Source organism: Chiloscyllium plagiosum, unplaced genomic scaffold, assembly GCF_037043375.1.
Source record: "Chiloscyllium plagiosum isolate Xiang-an unplaced genomic scaffold, Cpla_swu_hap1 HiC_scaffold_8, whole genome shotgun sequence".
Classification (NCBI taxonomy): domain Eukaryota; kingdom Metazoa; phylum Chordata; class Chondrichthyes; order Orectolobiformes; family Hemiscylliidae; genus Chiloscyllium; species Chiloscyllium plagiosum.
In genome coordinates this window covers 36224083-36247462 of record NW_028270146.1, presented here as the reverse complement: position 1 = coordinate 36247462, position 23380 = coordinate 36224083, and the positions used below count along the sequence as shown (strand labels likewise).

The window sequence follows — 23380 nt, the reverse complement described above, 5'->3', positions numbered from 1 at the left end:
GCACCACTAATCCAGAATCTGATTTCCAGCATCTGCAGTCATTGTTTTTACCAACCTAAAACTGTGCTGAGCTAATGTATTACTGCTGTGAAGCAATTGGAGTCAGAGGACTGTTCAGAAATATGGTGCTGTGCTTGGAAAATGAGGCTTCCCCCAGCCACTGACCAGTGGATGTGACGGGTTTACAACACATGATTGCATTGCCAATGCAGGTTCATCTGTCAGAAGCAACTGATGTTAGGATTGAAAAGTTAATTGTAATGTTTTGCAAGATTTATAATGTAACTGTGTATTAAAGCTGTACTGCTCCTCTCACTATGTCATTTGTAAATCTCTGTTGATTTTATCCAGAGGAGCAAGTGAGAGACGGACCCTAAGACAGGCAGTCAGCATCATCTAGAGCACCAGGTGAGAAAAAGACTTCCTGGCAGGCTGCCAGAGACAGCTAGATTCATTGAAATTGTTCATGCTATACTACTGAGAAAGGGGCTAGCTGTTTGGTTATTCTCTAGTAAGTGGTTAAGTTCTTTTCAATTCATAAGATTTAACATAGTAGATAAGTTATGGTAACATTAACAAAATATATAAAATACATCAAAAGTGAGTAACATAATTAAACTCATCAAGGATGGCAGTTCAGGTGATGTGTCAAGGCTGCTGCATGTGGGAGCTCCTAGATACTATTACGGTCCAAGGTAAATTTGTCTGCACCTTCGTTTCAGAGTTTACTGAAGGCTGAATCCACAATGTATTCTTTGTAATAGGACGCAGCAACACCATATAGGATAGGGTCTTCTGATATACTCAGTGATCAGAGACAGGAGGGTGTGACTGTGAGCAAGGCAGGTAAAGGGTGGAGGCTCATTGTCTGTGATTTTCCAATAGGTTTGAGGTCTTGTCAGCCTGAGAGATGAGAGTGGGGCTTCAGGGTGGATGTGCAACCTGACCAGTGCTGAGGCGGAGGGGGGTGGGGGGGGGGCTTCTCATTGAGGTATACTAAAATTATGAGAGGCACACACTGAGTAGATCGTAAGAATCTTTCCCGCGTGGCAGACATGTCGAAGGCTAGAGAGCATAGGTTTAAGGTGGAGAATAAGGCTTAGAGGAGAACGGAGAGAAAAAAAGTTTTCAACCAGAGGCTGGTAGAAATATGGAATGTGCTGCCTGAGAGGTAACATTTGAGAAGCATCTAGATGAGCACTGAAAGTGCCAGGGTATGTTGGGCTATGGACTAAGTGCAGGTAAATAGGATTAATGTAGCTTGTTATTTTTGGTTGGCATAGACCTGGTGGGCCATGGTGGGCAAAGGGTCTGTTTCTATGCTGTATAACTCTAAATGACCATCTCAAACTCCAGCCTTCATTTAGATCTTTCTAATTAACCCTGGAGATGGAAAACCCCGAGGCCTTGTTTATTGTAACTGGCAACTTCAATCAAGCCAATCTAAGGAAGGAGTTGTCCAAGTATCACCAGAACATTACCTGCCCCACCAGGGGGCTGAACATTTTAGATCACTGCTACACCACTGTGAAAGATGTCGACCACTCCATCCCCTGCCCTCATTTCGGGAACTCCAACCACAATGATATGTTTCTTCTTCTCGCTTACAGGCAAAAGCTCAAGCAGGAGACCCCTTCGTGGATACAGGTCCACTGCTGGTCAGAGGAGGCAGAGGGTCAACTCCGGTGCTGTCTACCATGTTCAAACAGTCCACAGGTACCTTGGACGAGGATGCCACCACCATCACAGTCTTTATCAGCAAGTGTGTGGAGGACTGCACACCGAGGAAATCAATCCAGGTGTTCCCTAACAGGAAACCCTGGATGAATCAGGACATACAGAACCTGCTAAAAACCAGGCTTGAGTCCTTCAGATCAGGAGACCCATTCAAATATAAGGAATCCAAGTATGGCCTTGGCAGTGCTATTAAGATAGCCAAGGACCAATACTGATCCAAACTAGAGACAGACACCAGGCGACTATGGAAAGGACTTAATGACATCACAGGATCTAAAAAGAGACATTGCAAGATTGCAGACGATGACACAACACTCCCAGATCGTGTCAACACCGTCTATGCTCGCTTTGAGCGGAACTTTGGTGGAGAGGTAACACCTATTCCATTAAGTCCTGATAAACCTATCCCAACAGTCACTGTATCAGAGGTCAGATCAGTTTTCCTTCATGTGAATCCAAGGACCAGACGGAGTACCAGGCCATGCACTAAGGGCATGTGCAGATCAACTGGCAGAGGTCTTCTCGGACATCTTCACCCTCTCGCTGCAGCAGGACACTGTCCCTGCCTCAAAAGAGCCAACATCATCCCTGTGCCTAAGAAGGCTCATGCAGCATGTCTCAATGACTACTGCCCAGTGGCCCCAACTTCAGTGGTCAGGAAGTGGTTTGAAAGACTGGTCATGGCATTAGCTGAAAATGTGTTGCTGGAAAAGCGCAGCAGGTCAGGCAGCATCCAAGGAACAGGAGAATCGACGTTTCGGGCATAAGCCCTTCTTCAGGAATGAAGAAGAGCTTATGCCCAAAACGTCGATTCTCCTGTTCCTTGCATGCTGCCTGACCTGCTGCGCTTTTCCAGCAACACATTTTCAGCTCTGATCTCCAGCAACTGCAGTCCTCACTTTCTGCTCCGGTCATGGCATTAATCAACTCCAGCCTCCCCACTACTCTTGACCCACTCCAATGTACCTATTGGATCAACAGATCCATGTCAGATGCCATATCACTCGCCTTTCACTCCTCCCTAGAACATCTTGACACCAAGAACAGCTACGTAAGAATCCTACTCATTGACTACAGTTCACCCTTCAACACTGTTATCCCCTCGAGACTGATTACTAAACTTAGTGATCTCGGACTAAGCCCCACTCTCTGCAACTGGATCCTCAGTTTCCTGACCCACAGGCCACAATCAGTGAAGACTGGGGGCAATATTTCATCCTCATTAACACTCAACACTGGAGCCCCCCAAGGAATGCGTACTCAGCCCTCTACTGTACTTACTGTATACCCATGATTGCATTGCCAAATACCAGACTAACGCCATTTACAAGTTCGCTAATGACACCACCATAGTCGGTCAAATCTCAGATGGCAACGAAACAGACAGGAGGTGAAAGACCTGGAAGAATGGTGGACTGAGAACAACCTAGCTCTCAATGCCGGCAAAACCAAAGAACTCATTATTGACTTTCGGTGAGATGTTACTCATGTCCCCCTAGACATTAACAGCACAGAGATGCAACGGGTGGAGTGTGTCAAACTCCTGGGAGTGGTTATTCACAACAAGCTTTCTTGGACTCTTCATGTGGACGCACTGGTTACAAAGGCCCAATAATGTCTCTTCTTCCTCAGGCAGCTGAGGTAATACTCTTGCCAACTTTTATAGGTGCGCTATCGAGAGCATTCTGTCCAGATGTATCACTATCTGGTATGGCAACTGTACCATTCAAGATCAGAGATGGTTACAGAGAGTGGTGAACTTGGCCCGGACAATTACAAAGGCCAACTTCCCATCTATAGAGTCCATCTACCAGGCCCGCTGTCAAGGATAGGCCACCAGCATTCTCAAAGACCCATCCCACCCTGGCAATGTTTTTCTACAACCTCTACCATCGGGGAGAAGGTACAGAAGTCTGAACACTTGCACCAGCCGGTTTCGAAACATTTTCTACCCTACTGTTGTTAGAATACTGAATGGACTCACAAACTCTTACCTGTGTTTTTGGTTTTGCCACTGTTTACCTATTATTTACTTATCTATGACACTTAACTCTGTGATCTGCCTGTATCGCTGGCAAAACAAAGGTTTTTGCTGTGCCCTGGTACAAGTGACAATAAATTCAATTCAACCTGATCAGACAGGTTATGACACACCCCTGGAACAGGCGGAACTTGAATGGGCCTTGCTTGGCTCAGAGGTAGGGACACTACCACTGTGGCATAATAGCGCTGGTTTTACTATTCATCACACGAGAAGATTCATGAAGAGAGGAAAGCGAGTTGACGATAGGGATTGGCGCTGGCTGGAAGAGGAGGAGGAGGAGTTAGAGATATTGCAGGGATCGCAGTGCTGCTAGAGGAGGCGAGTGGAAAGCAGCTGTTGTGTTGCATGTTTGGGATTTGCCTGAGGAATTTCCACCGGGAGGGCTGGCCGGGTTAACTCTGCAGCGGACGTGACCAGATTATGGCGACAGATAGTAAGTGTGCAGCGTCAATCGATGTTAAACAGAAAGCGGGCTGGGGCTTGGTTACATCCATTAGGATGCAATTAGAGCAAGTGCTCAGATCCAATAGGTGCTGGATTCTCGGAAACACTTTGAAGAATGCAGCGACTATCAGACAGTCAGCTTTACTGGGCTGGTATCAATGTTATGTTTATTTTATTGTATTTGAATACCCAAGTGTTCCTAAGCGATTGCATGTTGGGCGGGTGTGTGTTTTATTTTGGGGGGGGTTGCGAGTCGCTTTGGGAACTGGTTGGCTGGGCCACCAATTTGATTTAATATTATAGATAGTGGAGCACCAAAAAAATGTTATGTTTGAAATGGCGATGAAAACAAGTGAGTTAGCTGCACCGCTGGGCAGACCTCGGGCTACGAAGAAAGAAGCTTTCTGTTATTACAATGCAGTGAGGTATGGGTGGTACCTATGTGCGGCCAGCCTGTTCAGCTTCTGAATTCCAAACCTGGTGAGAAGTGAGAATGGCGTGTGGTCCCTTTACCTTTCCGCTCTTGTTGTCGGTGGAACGACCTATTACAGAAGCTTAACATTTTTCTGAGGGGCGGGAGAGGGCTAAAATAGCTCAAAATAAAACTACCGCAGAGTATAAGTAAACATACCTTTGTTTTCAGCTAACGTCAGTTTACTTAGACGGTAGGTCTCCTGGCCAGCTGTCAATTTAATCTCTCGGAGTTTTGAATTGTTTAGGATCACGACAGGAAATTCACAAATTAGGGGGAAAAAAAGTGACAGGACTTGAGCAAGATGTTTGCAATGCAATCCTGTTCAGATATCCAATAAAGTCTAGGTGATCTCAGAATGTTGCTACATTCTTGCTAAGTGTGAGCGAGTTCCTAACTTTTCCACTCTATCTCGGCATGCACTACCAGAGGTGAACAGGGCAGATGCTTTTAAGGGGAAGCTGGTCTTTAGAGCAAAGAGAACAGAAGGATGTGTATATATACTTCCTCTCTGCCGATAACCTGAGTGGGAGGAGGTTAATTCGCAGCATAAAATCAACGGCCTTTCTCTGTGCGCTAAGTTGTAAGCCACTTTGTGTGGGAGTGAGAAAAAAGATCTTTGGAAAGTCACTGTTGAGCTAGTGATTTTAAGAAGCTCTCAAAGGCTGCCATAAGACAAGATTGAAATTGTTTGGCAGAGCCTCTTCTGGTTTGCCCTTGCTCACTTTTGGTAGTGCCATGGTCCAGTATCTGAGGGGAAAGTTCCCAAGCTGAGGGAACGACCAGGTAATGCCACAGCAGAGAATTTAGTGAGTGATAGAGGAGGAAGGTGTAAGTAGGAGCTACTGTTGGAGAAGATTATGGAGATAAGGCAAGGGCGATCCTATTTGAAATTACATGCAAAATGGTGATCACTTCTCTGGGGAATGAGGGCCGGATGGTGATTACGGATGTGAAAGCAGACTGTGATATACTAGACTGTATCTATTTTAGATTAGATTCGATTAGATTCCTTACAGCATGGAGGATGATACTGCAGTACAGAAGGCATTGGAAAAGTCACACCTCACTGGTAATAGTGTGGATTAGTGTTTTTGTGGGCAAAATGATGGAAGAAACCTGTCTGCTGAAGGACTGAGACTGAGGAAGGGCGTAGAGTCTGAGTTTGAGCATAGTGCCATCAACGTAGACTGAGATGGCTTATTAAAAAGTAACTCGAATGATGGTTATTGTGAGGATAATGGTTCTTTTGGAAGAATGTAAGCATTTAACAAAACTCAGTGTGCCATATAACTATATTTGTAATCTGATCAGTACTGTTCAAAAGGTTCATAACCATTGGCAATGAAAATAAATGTAAAAAAAATCGAATCTAAACAATACAGTGACTGCAGAACAGTGCGAGTGAAACTCCATTTTGCACATTTCAGGATCTATATTTTTAGATCAACTTTCTAACTTTGGTTCTCAGTTGTAAAAATATGATGTCTCCTGCAGCAGATCAGTTGGAGTACTAAATAGTTCAGTTGGTTTTGATGTATTGGGTTGTTTTAATCTTTGTCTTTGAGTTATCTTTGTTAGCCTCTTCTCTTTCTTCTGTAATTTTTCTTAGCGGATCTACAACTACTGCCTCAGCCAGTTAGACTAATGTAGGAAATAAAACAATGAGATGATTCCTGGGTTGAAGACCCCTTGAGTTTAGATGCTAAACTTCTAATGATTCATAAGGTGAATAAGTTTTCAAGAACTTACATTTATGTGAATTTTTTATTTTTCCTGAAAAACTTGTCTTCTACAATATGTGAAATAGAAGTTCATTTGCCACTTAACTGCCCCATGTGCTCATTTTGGATTGTCATTTTGTATATTGCATTTTTCTTCAGTGTTAGCTGTACTCCACAATTTAGCATCATTTGCAATTTTTAATGCTGTTATGAGTTACTAAATGTAGCTCATTTATATACGTTATGAATAACAGTGGCCACAGCACAAATTCTTGTGGAACATTGTTGGATCTGCCTTCAACCTCAATAACTACCCTTTGCTTTCTTGCATTTTTATTAATTTGCCATGCTTCAAGTTACCTTTTGCTTGTGTTATACATATCCAATCTTTGTTAAGATCCCAACATTTGATAGAATATTGAAATCTGTTTAGCGATCCAAGTACATGTATATAAAAGTAACTTGTGATATGTGGATAGGTATTTATCATAACTTACCTTCCATTTCCCCTCATTTGCTTTCTCTGCTTGGGAAATGTCTTTAGTTCCATTGTTAATGTAGTCGAGGTCAATAGCAAAATGCTGAGTCGAGAGAAGACAAGCCATTCAAGCATGGTCTTAGTAAATTTGAAGGTTTGCAACTCCAGTAAAACAAAATGGAAATAGATTCTTGTCTTTTTTGAAAAGTAGTGCAAGGAAAAGTTAGCATAGTTGAATATATCAAACTGTTTATCTACCTATACTTTGATTTAGTATTACAGAAGGTCACTTATTACATTGTAAAACTTTCTTATTATGAGCTTTTCAATTCTTGCATGAGTTGAAAATAAAGCTGTGTGTTCCAGTCACTTTCCTAAATCTACAAATGTAGAAAGCTAAGGACTTGGAGCAAGAGTAGTCCATATAATTCTTTGTCATTAAGTAAGATCTGAACTGAACTGATCTGATTTGATTTGATTGTGGTCTCAACTCCACTTTCCTGCCTGCCCTCACAACCCTTGGTCTCTAGTTCATAAACATCAATCTAAATACTTTGAGTAAATTCAATGACCCAGCCTCAGCTACATCTTGAAGAAGAGAATTGCACACATTAATGATCGTCAGAATAGTATGTTGTCACCAACAGTTAACAGTTTAGATCCAAATCCTTTGACAGTTCAGCTAGTTGGAATAGAGTTCAGCCTGCTAACATTAAAGCAGTGTTAGTTAACCACACGTCAGTCAAGAGTGGGATTGCTTAGAGCTCAACCAAAGGAACAATAAAAAATCGTTGCATTTATTTTGGACTGTCTGCTTCCTGATTCATTGCTTGACATTCCAATCATTTTGGAGGAGATAGTGAGGACTGCAGATGCTGGAGATCAGAGCTGAAAATGTGTTGCTGGAAAAGCGCAGTAGGCCAGGCAGCATCCAAGGAGCAGGAGAATCGACGTTTCGGGCATGAGCCCTTCTTCAGGGATTCCAATTATTTGTAAGCTTAGCCAGAATCTATTTGAATGGCAAAGGGCATTTTGTAACAGTGTATTCCTGTGAGTTTACCAATTCCATCGATCTTTACCAAGATAATGTAACACAGTGAGGCCATTTAAGTGTTTGCTTAATTGCTATCCAGAGATTAACTATTATCCCAAATGTCCCAGTCGAATCATCTAAAAAGGTCAAAACAACTGCAAGACTACAGGACTCATTACAGAACCGATTTCTCACATGCACACACGAGCGCGCGGGTGCGCGCGCGCACACACACTCTCTCTCTTGCTCTCTCTCACTCTCTACATTTCCTTCTCAACTCACTGAACCCATTAACTTCATGAAAATCTATTCTGTGTACCCTTAGGCAAATGATGTTGAATCCCTAACTCAGAGTATGATTACCCTTTGGGGGAGTTCAATGTATAAAGGAGATATGTCCTTCCTGCCTTGGACATTGTGGTTTGGGGAAATAATTGACAATGATTAGGAATTATTTGAGTTTTTAACAAACAATGCCATGGGTATTCTGCAGTGGTTTAGAATCAGACTGTGGATACCAGTAGGATCTGATTGACAATGATGTTAATCTCTAAACTCTATTCGCCAAAGATGCAGGGTACCTCAGCACTAACTGATAGGCAGACCACTGCCTGCATGGAGTAGGACGAGAATGCAATTCTTAGAATTATTTCATTCAAAGCAGCAATACTGTCTTCCTCAGTGCCTCGCCAAATAAAAATCAACAGTTCTGTAACTCAATTGAATAGGTGCTGTCCAGCATTCCCACATGGTGCAGAGGCTGAGTAGTTAGCACTGCTGCCCCACAGTGCCAGGGACCCAGGTTCGATTCCAGCCTCGGGTAACTGTCTGTGTGGAGTTTGCACATTTTCCCCATGTTTGTGTGGGTTTCCTCTGGGTGCTCTAGTTTCCTCCCACAGTCCAAAGATGTGCAGGTTAGGTGCATGCTAAATTGCCCATAGTGTTCAGGGATGTGAAGGTTAGGTGCATTAGTCAGGGGTAAATATAGGATAGGGGAATTGGCCTGGGTCGGTTACTCTCCGAAGGGTCAGTGTGGCATTGTTGGGCCGAAGGGCCTGTTTCCACACTGTGGGGATTCTAATTCTAATTCTAAAGTGAAAAAGAACATCCCTCAGGATGCAACAAGTCAATATTCCCAACATATGGGAGGGAAGAGCAGAACATTGCTGACTAGTCTGGAGCTAAAATCATTGTGATGGAACATATCACTTTGAAACCAAGCAGTTCATGCTCATTAGCATAAAAATGTCTGAGTTCAATAAAAGCTGCCTAACATAAAGTCTAAACAGTGCATCAACTCTGCCAGAATATCTAGATGTCCTTCAACCCAGAACATTAGGGAGATGAAGTGATCAAAAGGATGACCAATCCATTGGCAGAAAAGCTACTCAATTGAGAGCAAAGGGAAGTATGGTCCTCCTTGACTATATTATAGAGGTAGGGCAGAATTGGTTCTCTCTTTTTGAGTTGTGCTCTGGCAATAGCATTGTAGCAGAAGGAGGATACTATAGAATGACTGCCTATCATGGCAGAGCTGGACATAGAGACCATAGTGGAGGAGGAGGTTTGCAGAGCTATTGACTCACTTGCCATGGGTAATGCTTCAGATGCTGATGTTCTACCATCTGAACTCCTTAAGCAGTGGAGCCAGCATTCCTACAGCATGAACTGTTTCCTCTGATGGAGGCAGACTGTAGTGCCCCAGGAGAAACCATGATGGCAGAGACCTTGTACAAGAGCAAGAATGTCCACAGTAATTGCAATAACTGTCAAAGCATCTCACTACTAAACACAGCCACCCTGAATCCCACTGTTATCAGAAGTAGACAATCTACAAGTGACATGCATGTCTGCTGCACTGTGAAGATCAAGAGAAATGTTGTGAACAAAGGAGTTCATTATGTATTTCCTTCATCGATCTGCTGGAGTAAATTGGTTGCCCACCAAAGCTCACCTCTTTCTAAGATAAAGTGGTTAATAAGGACAAACATCAAATTATGATTTGAGATTGGCAGTAGGATCAAACAAGAATTGTGTTCTGGCACCAGCATTTTATCTTTTTACTTTTGGTTCTTCTATTTTAGTTGTCATATGCTTTCAGGCTTTCTAACACAAGGTATCCTCTTGTTCCCCAGAACTGACAGTAAACTGTTCTGTTTTGCTTGTTTGAGATCCATGACAACAATGTTCCTGGTCCCCATTAGAGAGTGATCTACACAGATGCTGCAAACTATTCATATATGAAACAACAAAAATATCATGGTTTGGTTTGTCCATCAGTATCAGGAAGGTAAATACCATGCAACATGAGGTTGCCAGGCTGCTGTTGTCAGCACAGTCATTGTGATTCCAGAGACTGTTGATAGCTTCACATTCTCTTCTCCACAATCACTCGCAATCTGTCAAAAAAATAAACAGAGAGAACTGCAGATACTAGAAATCAAAAGCAAGAACAGATGTTGCTGGAAGAACTCAGCAAGTGTGGCAGCATCTGTGGAGAGAAAGCAGAATTAAAATTTTGGGTCTATTAACCCTAAACCCCCAACCCCACCTTTGCCTAGTGACAGTCAGTTCTGAAGAAGGATGTTGCCAGACCTGCTGTGTTTCTCCAGCAATTTTCTGTTTTTTGTTACTAATGATCTGCCACATAATGCTGAGATCAGTGCATGCACTGTAAGGGTTGTAGCTGATCAGAGTATGTACTGTAAGGGTTGTAGCTGATCAGAGTATGTACTGTAAGGGTTGTAGCTGATCAGAGTATGTACTGTAAGGGTTGTAGCTGATCAGTGCATGCACTGTAAGGGTTGTAGCTGATCAGTGCATGCACTGTAAGGGTTGTAGCTGATCAGAGTATGTACTGTAAGGGTTGTAGCTGATCAGTGCATGCACTGTAAGGGTTGTAGCTGATCAGTGCATGCACTGTAAGGGTTGTAGCTGATCAGAGTATGTACTGTAAGGGTTGTAGCTGATCAGTGCATGCACTGTAAGGGTTGTAGCTGATCAGTGCATGCACTGTAAGGGTTGTAGCTGATCAGAGTATGTACTGTAAGGGTTGTAGCTGATCAGTGCATGCACTGTAAGGGTTGTAGCTGATCAGAGTATGTACTGTAAGGGTTATAGCTGATCAGTGCATGCACTGTAAGGGTTGCAGCTGCTCTGAATGTGTGAGGCAACAGCATCCTGACTGAGAGAACCAAACTGAGAGTGTTGTATCAAGTCTGCATCCTTGGTGTGCTCTTCTACAGGTGAGAGCTGGGTAATATGTGCTAGGTATGAGAAAAAGCTGACTGTTTTCATTTTTGCTGTCTCAGCCACATATCCTGACAACTTGGGGCAAGGCCAATGTCACCAAGTCTGAGGTCCAGGTGTATCCATGAGCACATACTCATTGTTAAACTAACAACGCCTGTGCGGTGGAATGACCACTGGCGTGACCTACCTCCCCCGATAACGGCCCCTGGTGAAATATGAAGATGGCGGACATTGCCATCAGCAACTTCTGGTTTCAATGATCTCTGAAGGTTGACTGTTTGCAGCTTCATTTGAAGAGGTGAGGACCAAATAGCTCATCTGATTGAGGAAAAGGACCCAGTGAAAACAGACAAATGAATTGCGCACTGTCTTGGCCCACTATCTTCCTCTACTGTAAATGTGATACAACTATGTCAGAGTAGGGATCCTGAGTCACAGCAAGCAATGGCAGGAGGAAGGCTTCTGTTAGAAATTGCTTTTCAAAGCTCATTGTACCAGTCGTTTATTTACAAAATGAAGCTGTTTACATACCTTGCAGCAGTGTACCTTTAATTTCAAATTCCTCATCCTTAACTAACGTTTTTTTTGGCATGCTAACTTTGTTTGCAAGACTGACAATTTTGACAGGATTGTCGTCAGTTTATTTTTCACATCTTTGCATTCAGAAACATGATGAAGTACAGAAAGGAAGTACCTTTAATCCCATCAGTCTAGCTTGCAATTGAGCACAGGCTTGTGGTATATTTTTAACATGAGTAAACTGCAAAAATATCACTTGTATGAAAGGGGCAACAAACTGACCTCTGGAATGCATGTATCTTCTTTGGTTTTCGGTCTTTTTGTTTAAAAATGAACCTTATCACACTTGATGTATTCAAATATGAAAGCAGAGGTGGCATGGTGGCTCAGTGGTTAGCACTGCAGCTTCACAGTGCTAGGGACCTGGGTTCGATTCCAGCCTCGGATGACTGCACGTTCCCCTTGTGTCCGTGCGGGTTTCCTCCGGGTGCTCCAGTTTCCTCCCACAATCCAAAGATGTGCAGGTTAGATGAAGCCAAGCTAAATTGCCCATAGTGTTCAGGGATGTGTAGGTTAGGGGTAAATGTAGAGGAATGGGTTTGGGTGGGATACTCTTTGGAGGACAGTGCGGACTTGTAGGGCTGAAAGGCCTGTTTCCATGCTATAGGGGTTCTATGAGAGACTGACCTTAAGCATAAACAAAACTCCTCAAACAACTAAATCTTGAACATGAACATTTTGTCTTTGCAAATTGACCTGCCTCAGTTCAGATCGTTGCATGAGTTTCATACTCCCCTCCCTTTTAGGTATTGCTTTATGTTCAGCAAACAATGGACAATGACCTAAATCATGGACAAGAGTGAGAATGTTGAATTCATTCAGATCGAAAGCGCAACACTTCAAAACCCTGAAACCTTTGGCTTTGCAGAATGGAAGTCATGAAGCAGGTTGACTGCCTTCAGACCGAGGTACCTGAGAATGGTTTAACAGTAGACAACAAGAGAATTCACATCACTGTCACTGCTGCAGTTCAGAATCAAGGTTATGCATTCTCGTACAGAGAAAACAAAAGGAGAAATAATGGGAAATTTTCCAAAAAGCAAGATATAATTTAAAATATGTTTGATTGTTATGGATTTAGGAGAAGCATTTAGTTAATGATGCTTTGTTTTGATATGTGTTTCAACATTTGCTCTTTATGGTAAAGTACATGGAATTTGCTGTTTTTTACCTTCCTCTTATATATCATGTACTGTTTCATTAATAGTGGTGGGGGAGATTTTAATTTGCTGCAACGCTATCTCTAAGTTCAGTTATCAAGTGCTTGTGTGTTAACAATGTGTCAAAGGGAGAGTAGTCTCATTCAGCTGGATGACAGTGGAGAAACGTTGGAGGATGGTGTGGTCAATAAGCTGCTGCTGGGTTCAGAAGGGTGTGAGTAGAAAGTTAACATGTCATGCAGTTTGTGATTTTGATACTGAGTCAGGAGCAGAAGGATTCAAATATGGAGTTCTAGGAAAGAGTGAGAAGGGTTTTGGGAGGGAACAATGTGTTCAAGGCCTCTAGACAAAGGATGATGGGGTGTTACTTTGTAATTATGGAGGTGTCAAAGGTCCTCTTTTTTTGAAGAGAGGGGTAATGGTAGCAGATTCCCACTAGAGAGGGACAATATCTGAAGAGAAGAATGTTTATGGACTCTTGCTCTTGAAAAAATGTGATCCCTTGAAGACTCTGGTATTTTCCCTGACACTGATGTCAAGTTGTTTCAATTTTTGATGATTGGAGTTCTAGTTTGCCATGAGTCAGAGTTCTGGAACCTTGTTGTTGTTCTGAATTTTGATACTGGAGCCTGTACAGCCTCTTCCAAAGGTTTCTTTCAGAATCTAAGTGCGTTGGGCCCACAGTGACCTGTCCTTTTTAAATTGGCTAATTGAATTCAAAGTGGGATGGTTTTAACTCTGTTTTTTAAGTATACCTTTGGATCAGACTTGCAACAACAAAAGGTCGATGGCATCTCTCTCCCTACTCCGAGGTGTCCCTGGGTTGTGGTTATGGTTCACCTGAGATGTGAATAGTCCTTTGTTCAAATAGTCCTTGTTTTAGGTTTGTATAAAACATTATCAAACATTGCTCATGAACTTTGAGAGAAAAGTTAAAAGTCTCTCATGAAAATGAAAAAAAAGATAAGTCTCTTGCTGGCCTGTTACTTGCTTGGGGTTGCTTACCTTTAGAGCAAAGGAGACTGATTGCCGGGGGATATGATTGAGATGTATTAATACAAGGGGCATAGACAGGGTAATTAGGAAGAAACTTTTCCACTTGGTGGAGGGAGCAATAATTAGAGACATAGATTTAAGGTAAGCAGCAGAAGTTTTATTGGAGATGTAAGGAAAATCTTTTTTTTACCCAGAGGAGTGTGGGAATTCAGAACTCACTGTAGATTAGAATTAGGTGCTTGTTTTTGACTGGCGCAGATGTGATGGGCTGCAGAGCTGTGCTGTGGATCTCGGTGACTGTGTGTTCTGGTAGGGAGAGGGTGAAGGCTCATTTTGTTTTGCCTTTTACAGCACTGTAGGTTATTGTCCTTATCTTCATTCAATCCTTTTGTAAGTTTACCATCCTCTGTCTCCCTGTTTAAGAAGCAGTGTCAAGAAATCTCATCTCATGGTCTTCAAGATTTCTGCACTCACACACAATGGTGTGTTCATAGATGTAGAGATCAAAACTTAAACATGGCTGCTGTCCCAAAACTGGCAAGTTAAGCTTCTGTATTAGTTTTGGGTTGCCTGGGCCGAGGACACAGACTATATATCCATTCTGTCTTTTAGTTGGGAATTGAATATTTAACTGTCTTTGCCATTAGTTTGGATGGCTGTCGTTGTCAGGGATAGGATAACAAATCTCACCTTTAGGGGCACTATTTCCAAGGAATTTGCTCACATTTTCCAAGAAAAATGTTAATTGAAATCGAAAAGGTCTCTTGCGACTTCTTTCGTGAGCTAAGGACTGTCTAGTCCCAATACTAACTGAAACGAGCAAGGTTGGTCATGTGACTTTGGGAGCCATTTTGTAAGATTACCATTATAAAGACAGAATGGCTTTGCTTACAAAATATGCAATATATTGTGTACTCAAACAGTTGTGACACATTCATAATCTTTCCCCAAGTTCACTATACAATCAATTTCAACATCTTTCCTTTTAATGGTTTATATACTCCATCTTTATTGAAATAAATTGATCCGCTTTCTTTATAAATGGCATCTCATTACTGTTTACATATGTTTTTCATGGATTAACTCCTTTATAAATATGAACCAATGTTACACAACCTTTTTTGTTAATTTTTTTTCCCAGTTTGACTTCTTTTGTGCTCTCTCTGTCCTTCAGGGTTGTTTTATCTCCAGAAGCTGTTGTTCCAGTCTGTGTTAATTTGTAACTGACATAACAACATTTAAAAAAAAAAGACATATAATAGTACCTCATTGGCAAAAGTGAGGATTACCATTGACCAGAAACTGAACTAGACTATCCATACAAAATCGTGGCTACAAGAGCAGATCAGAGGCTGGGAATACTGCCTGTGAGTATCTCATCTCCTAACTACCCAAAGCCTGTCCACTATCTATGAGCTACCAGTCAGGAGTGTGATGGAATACTCCAGAGTTTTCTGGAAGAGTGCAGCTTCAAAAACACTCATGAAGCATGGTACCATTCAGCACAAAGCATCTCCCCGATTCGACAAACATTCATTCCCTTCACCACTGACGCTCAGGAGCAGCAGTGTGTGTAATCTACATGCTGCACTGCAGAATTTACCAAGTGTCTTTAGATCAGACAACCCCTTCCAAACTAGAAGGACCACTTCCATCTAGAAGGACAAGGGAACACCACCATCTTCAAGTTCCTGTCCAAGCCACTCACCATCCTGACTTAGAAATATCTTGCCATTCCTTAAGTGTCACTGGATCAAAATCCTGGAATTTGCTCCCTAACAGCTTTGTGGCTGCACCCGCAGCACATGGACTGCAGCGGTTCAAGAAGGCAGCTCACCATCACCTTCTCAGAGGTAACCAGGGACAGGCAATGAATACTGGCCTGCCAGCGACACCCACATCTCACAAGTGAATAAAACAAATTATCTGTTGTTTTCCATACAAAGCTTTTTTTTATGATAAAATTGTAACAGTATTGGTGCTTAATGTACCTTATTTATTTCATTACTATCAATAATGTATAAGCAGTGTTCCTGCAAGATTTGAGAGCTTTGACACCCACCTCCAGGCTGAATTCCATCATCTCTTCCTATAACTAGAACCACTTTGCAATAAGTGGTGCCACATTAGTACCCATCTCCCAGCTGCAGCCACTTAAAAATGTAGTTTAGATAAAATCCACATTCAGCTCGTTCACTCACAGGCTCACATGCTCTATCACTCGCTCACACTTTCACATACAGACACGCTCACACACTCGCGTTCACGTACTCACTCACTTGCTCATATGCTCTCACACACGCACTTGCACTCGCACTCGGACTCGCACACCCACACTAGAGAATTAAAGTGTCATTGATTCTATCCCCTCTCACCACCTCAGCTGTAACAGAACAATGTGGAATGAAACCATGTTTTCCATGCTACTGCGTATCACAGAATTGCTCAAAGATTTGTTGAAATGGTAGCTGTGATACAGTTGATAATTCTTTGAGTTAGAATGTTGTGGATTCAAATCCCACATCAGGACTTGGGCATTACAATCAAAGCTGATGCTCTCGTGCAGTATTGAGAGAGTGCAATACTGTCAAAGGGCATACCTTTTGGATGAAGTGTTTAAACGGAGTCTCATTCTGCCCCATCAGGTGGAAATAAAAGATTCCTTGGCACCATTGTGTGGAAGAGAGGAGGGGAGTTATCTGTACTGGCCAATATTTATCCCTCAGTCAGCACTGGGAATCGGAGAACAGGATGTTCCCAACCTTGCCATGGCAGCGGTAGAGGCACATAACAGCTGGGCAGCTGGATCATTTAGAGAAAGGCAGAGGCTGGCACCACTTTCCCAGATGGTGCTTCCCGCTGGTGACAGCAACCTGGGCAGAAGCAGCAGGAAACAAAGTATGTATGTAATGGAGTCATGAGCAGCAGTCTTGCTGTGAAGGGACAACAGTTTAGAAGTGAGATGAAGAGGAATTTATTCAGCCAAAGGCTATTGAATCTGTGGAGAACAAGCCATTGAGTGTATTTAAGACAGAAATCTGTAGGTGTTTGATTAGTAAGGGGATCAATGGTAACAGAGAGAAGTGTGGAGAATGGAATTGGAAAAAAATTAACAACTACGTTTGAATGGCAGACCAAACAAATTAGACCAACCTTATGGTATGTTCTGGTTACCATCCAACAGTGACTGGTGACTGTAGTAGTGTGTTGTTCCCAATCCTCTCTTATTTTAACTTAATAAAAACAGTGGATTACATAAAACTAGATTAGAATTTGTCATTCCCAATGGGGCATTGTAACTGAAATCAAATTTCAAAGAAAACTTAGAAAATGATTTGTGTTCCTGGACTCAAAATGTTAACTCTGCTTTCTCTCCACTGATGCTGTCAGACTTCCTGAGTTTCTCGCTTTTTGTTTATGTTATAATTAGCTTTAAATTTGATGGGGTGATTATGCATGCCTGTCTCCCTCAAAAGGTAATGGAAGCAACGTTATTGAATATTCTTAAGGCAGAGATAGATCAATCCTTATTAAGAAAGGAGATGAAGGGGCCAGGAAGGAATACTGTTAGGAGGTTACAATCAGATCAGCAGTGATGTTACTAAATGCTCGAAGGGCAACGCCTGCTCTAAATTTTGTACAAGCAGTAACCACTCTGACTGAGTGCTCAGACCGCTGTTATTGTGCTTCTAGATTAAACTGCTCCATGTCCTCTCTCCAGGATAACAATCTCACACTTGTCATCTACTCAACAAAAAATGCTGTCCTCTGTGCAAAAGTGGAACAGTCTGAAGCCAGGCCTTCTAGGCCCAGGTTTGCTTGAGATCCCCCTTTAATGCGATCTGCACCCGCTTCCACAGAAAGTCATCCTCCAGCTGCCAGCTTTGGGTCTCTGGGATAGTACAACATTTGATCCATTAGGATAGGAAAGGGCATCTCAAAGTCAGGCATTAAAGGATTAGAGAAGGATGATTGACTTTTTTTGCAGTATGGTTTATTCTATTGATTAAATTTGGTTAGGGGTATTTTTTTTTGGTTTCTATTACTTTTCCATTGTGGCCATGTGAATGCAGTGACGAAATAGTGGTCCGGAAGTGCTGGTCAAATTGGAATTGGGTGGTGGCTAATGCAATGGATGAGTTCTTCATGAAGATTCCTCTTTGGGGTGAAGGCACTGTCAAGATTGCCTCTATCTTTCTTACCCCCCCCCACCACCACCGTTGCCACCAATGTACCTGGTCCTCAGCTACTCCCTGGATAGCTGATGGTAAGGGCTGGGGTCCCTTCATGTTCTGGTGTATGCTACACATCCTTCAAATCATGATGAATCTTGATATCCATCCTGCTGTAGTAAAACAAAGCTCCATTTAAGCAGCAGTTTGTGTGGAGACAGATAAACAGTTCTGGGTCTGTTTATCAGAACTGATGAAATCATACCTGATGAAAGGTCTTAACTTTTCTGTTTCTCTCCAGACAGATACTGTTTTGTCTGCTCTATATATAGTGATATTGGGAAAAGTGCAGTTCTAAAATCATCAGTGCAGTGTGCAATTTTCATCAGGATGATTTCAAAATAGGATGAGCTTTATACCTTGTGTTGTTAGAAATAGCACGTCGATTCTAACCGTGTAAAAGATAGCTAGGACTCAAAAGAAATGCTGCTCCACAGCATCTTTCAGAACTGCAAAGCTGCCCTAAGGAGCCAATGAAATACTTCACTAAATTGTAGGCACTATTGATGTAAGTCTGCATTGTGCATTATAAAACAATTCATTTGATTTAAGAGCTTTAGTGTGTCAGTTTTTTTGTGTGAAAGACTGATTTTCTGCCGAGATTAAACAATACAATATTGTGACCATTGGAGGTCTGTGGAAAGGATTTACTGCTTTTCTTCCCGTGAATTTAACGTTGTTTACCTGCAGCATTGCTCCTCCAGTGTAACTCTGATTTGAAGTTTGGCTTTTGTTTGCATCTGTGAAATGAATGGTTGCTGTCCTGAAATCCCTTCTGAATAGGACCATCTACAGAAAGGCAGAGTTATCAAGATGAGCTTCAGCTCTCCACAGATTGTTTTCCCACAATTTATTTCAGAAGGTATGGAATTTGTATTCTTCAAACTAAACATTTTAAATTTACTTGATATTAATTTTCTTTTGACACCTTTCTCATTACAGGATGCAGAATATATTCAAAATATATTTAGGTAGAAAGTGGCTTTTTTAAATGTCTATCCAAAGGTTCAGAACATTATTGTGATACTTTTAACTGGTTTGTCATCAATTGTGACTATCTAGCTAGCTCACAACTTTGGAATAAACTAGGCTTCATTCTGCAGGATGTCTTAATAATATTGTGAATGTTTAATCATTTTTTATCATAGGAAAAAGATATAATGAGGCCAACTGCTTTAAAAAAGTGAGCATAAAGCAACAGACCATTTGACGTGGGAAATTTTCCCACTGGTAGAACTTTACTTTCCCTGAAGTGGATTTGAAGATGGGATTAGTTGGGGGAACTGTGCTCGATTATAAAAAGCTGTGGCCTGTACACTACCTGCCTGCCCATCCTGATCTCTCCTCCCGTTTTACAGAGGAATGCCTTTTATTATCCAGTTAATGACCACAAAAGTGCCTGCTCCTGCCCTGGCCCCTATTTTACCCATGGTAAGGGGTGGGGGGGAAACATGGTAGCTGTGTATGCCTGGCAGTTTTTATTGGGCAAGTTTGGGGGATGGTGGTGTTGGGAAGATCCTCTTTCTGGGTGTCACCATGCTCCTGGAAGAGCCCCACCTTTTCCCCCCATGTTACTCTTTCTGTCTGCCTCACTGCTTCCCCACCCCAGAATAAACATTCTGCTCCCTCCCTGGTGTCTATTAGCCTGGTCCCATCAATACGCCAGACTTACCTGAAGTCTGGCCTCTGTTAGCTCAACCTCTCTGGGGATTGCAGTGTTGGCTACTGCTCTAACCTGGGCTGATAGGGCTGCTGGACAGTCTGATTGCTTTGTAGGGCTTTTGCCCGAAATGTCGATGTTTTTTTTTCCTGCTCCTCGGATGCTGCCTGACCTGCTGTGCTTTTCCAGCACCACTCTAATCTAGACTCTGGTTTCCAGCCATCTGCAGTCCTTGTTTTTATTGCTTTGTAAGGCAGGAGGGTGTCGAAGTCCTGTTCGCCAGCCAGCTTGAGATACCATGGAGTATTCCATAGCTATGGCGGGCAATATCAGCTTTCACCGCCGACTTTCAAGGTGCAGAGTGGCTAACCCTGCCGGGTTCCTGGCATTTGATTCAAGTGAAAACTGCTGCTTGTTCTTTGCCCTTACACACCATTGGCCATGAGCTTTACACAGAGAGTTGTGAGAGCATGAAATGCGTTGCCAGCAGCAGTTGTGGAAGCGAGGTCATTGGGGATATTTAAGAGACTGCTGGACATGCATATGGTCACAGAAATTTGAGGGTTCGTATATTAGGTTTACCTTACATGAGGATCAATGGTCGGCACAACATCGTGGGCTGAAGGGCCTGTTCTGTGCTGTACTGTTCTAAGTTCTATGTATATGTTTACATGCTGACAAATTAGGCAAGAACTTCTTTAGGCAGTTCTTGTTGCACTAGTTTCATACCTGTCGGTATCTTTCAGGACTGAAAAATGTGTTGCTGGAAAAGTGCAGCAGATCAGGCAGCATCCAAGGAGAATCAACGTTTCGGGCATAAGCCCTTCTTCCGGTATCTTTCAGGATCCAGGCCAAGTCCTCTCACTGTCAGTACACTGACCTCTGTTACTTGATTTCAGATAGTAAAACAAAGCTCCATTTGAAGCAGCGTTTTGTGTGGAGAAGGTAAACAGAGTTTTCAGTCTGTAGCCTTTGTTCAGAACTGATGGAGTTATGTCTGATAAGTGGTTTGCAACTGTAAAAGGTTAACATTGTTTCTCTCCAGAGAGATACCGTTTCGTCTGCTCTGTTTATATTGACATTGGAAAATGTGCTGTTCTAAAAGTATCAGCGAGGTGTGCAATTTTCATCAGTATGATTTCAAAATAGGATGAGCTTTATACCTTGTGTTGTTAGAAATAGCACGTAGATTCTAACCGTGTAAAAGATAGCTAGGACTCAAAAGAAATGCTGCTCCACAGCATCTTTCAGAACTGCAAAGCTGCCCAAAGGAGCCAATGAAATACTTCACTAAATTGTAGGCACTATTGATGTAAGTCTGCATTGTGCATTATAAAACAATTCATTTGATTTAAGAGCTTTAGTGTGTCAGTCTTTTGTGTGAAAGACTGTGTATTTCTGCCTATATTAGGTATTATATTGTGACCATTATGATACTTTGATTGTGAGCATGTGTCTTGGACTTCAGCCATCTTCAAATCCTATTATTTTCTTGTTCCATTCTTTTATCCTTTTTACAATCCTTCTCTGCTGTTCTGATGACTATCTCTTCTACTTTCACTTGTTTTGAGTTGCCAGCTCCTCCAAGAATAATTTCTTGATTGCCTTTCATTCCATTTTTCAGGACCTTCTGCATTAGTTGGATTCTCAGTTTCTCTACCAAGTCTTTGCAATCAATTAAGATCTGTTGTCAATGCTTAATAACCTGCAAAATGCTGTAGATCTCTTCTGGCATGTTGAGCTTTACTCACTCAGGTTTTAGATTTACTTCAGTTGTGTGGATTTTGATGAGGAATCTGAAATTGCAGATCTCTTTTGGGGTAGAAGTGACCTGTACAAGAAGGACTGATTGCACCTAAATTGGAAGGGGACTAATACACTGGCAGGGAGATTTGCTAGAGCAGCTTGGGAGGATTTAAACTAGTAAGGTGGTGGGGTGGGACCCAGGGAAATACTGAGGAAAGAGATCAATCTGAGACTGGTACAGTTGAGAACAGAAGCAAGTCAAACAGGCAGGGACGAGGTAGGACTAATAAATTAAACTGCATTTATTTCAATGCAAGGGGCTGAACAGGGAAAGCAGATAAACTCTGGGCATGGTTAGGAATATGGGACTGGATATCATAGCAATTACAGAAACATGGCTCAGGGATGGGCAGGACTGGCAACTTAATGTTCCAGGTTACAAATGCTACAGGAAGGATAGAAAGGGAGGCAAGAGAGGAGGGTGTGTGGCATTTTTGATAAGGGATAGCATTACAGCTGTACTTGGGGAGGATATTCCTGGAAGTACATCCAGGGAAATTATTTGGGTGGAACTGAGAAATAAGAAAGGGATGATCACCTTATTAGGATTATATTATACCCCCTAATAGTCAGGGAAATTAAGAAACAAACTTGTAAGGAGATCTCAGCTATCTGTAAGAATCATAGGGTGATTATGGTAGAGGATTTAACTTTCCAAACATAGACTGGTACTGCCATAGTGTTAAGGATTTAGATGGAGAGGAATTTGTTAAGTTTGTACAAGACAATTTTCTGATTCAGTTTGTGGATGTATCTACTAGAGAAGGTGCTAAACTCTTGGGAAACAATGCAGGGCAGGTGACTGAGGTGTCAATGGGGGAGCACTTTGGGACCAGCGACCATAATTCTATTCGTTTTAAAATAGTGATGGAAAAGGATAGACCAGATCTAAAAGTTGAAGTTCTAAATTGGAGAAAGGCCAATTTTGACGGTATTAGGCAAGAACTTTCAAAAGCTGATTGGAGGCAGATGTTCGCAGGTAAAAGGGCGGCTGGAAAATGGGAAGCCTTCAGAAATGAGATAACGAGAATCCAGAGAAAGTATATTCCTGTCAGGGTGAAAGGGAAGGCTGGTAACTATAGGGAATGCTGGATGACTAAAGAAATTGATGGTTTGGTTAAGAAAAAGAAGGAAGCATATGTAAGGTACAAACAGGAGAGATCGCATGACTCCTTAGATATAAAGGCAGTAGGAGTATACTTAAGAGGGAAACCAGGAGGGCAAAAAGGGGATGTGAGAAAGCTTTGGCAAATAGAATTAAGGAAAATATATTAAGGACAAAAGGGTAACCAGGGAGAGAATAGGGCCCCTCAAAGGTCAGCAAGGCAGCCTTTGTGTGGAGCTGCAGAAAATGGGGGAAATACTAAATGAGTATTTTGCATCAGTATTTACTGTGGAAAATGGTATGGAGGGTATAGAATGTGGGAAATAGATGGTGACACCTTGCAAAATGCCCATATTGCAGAGGAGGAAGTGCTGGATATCTTGAAACGGATAAAAGTGGATAAATCCCCAGGAACTGATCAGGTGTACCCTAGAACTCTGTGGGAAGCTAGAGAAGTGATTGCTGGGCCTCTTGCTGAGATATTTGTATCATCGATAATCACAGGTGAGGTGCCGGAAGACTGGAGGTTGGCTAACGTGGTGCCACTGTTTAAGAAGGATGGTAAGGACAGGCCAGGGAACTATAGACCAGTGAGCCTGATGTCAGTGGTGGCCAAGTTTTTGGAGGGAGTCCTGAGGGACAGGATGTTCATGTATTT

General features: G+C 42.3%; 1 protein-coding gene across 2 annotated transcripts in view; it reads left to right on the top strand.

Annotated features, from left to right (window-relative positions):
* Positions 1–4135: 4135 nt before the first annotated feature.
* The window catches only part of syt16 (synaptotagmin XVI), a 194610-nt gene continuing 175365 nt past the window's right edge, over positions 4136–23380 (top strand). For both annotated transcript variants that reach the window (XM_043697225.2, XM_087989703.1), the window contains exon 1: positions 4136–4214. In XM_043697225.2, the coding sequence (XP_043553160.1) occupies positions 4202–4214 (13 nt within the window). In that variant the 5' untranslated portion in view covers positions 4136–4201. The remainder of the gene's footprint in view (positions 4215–23380) is intronic.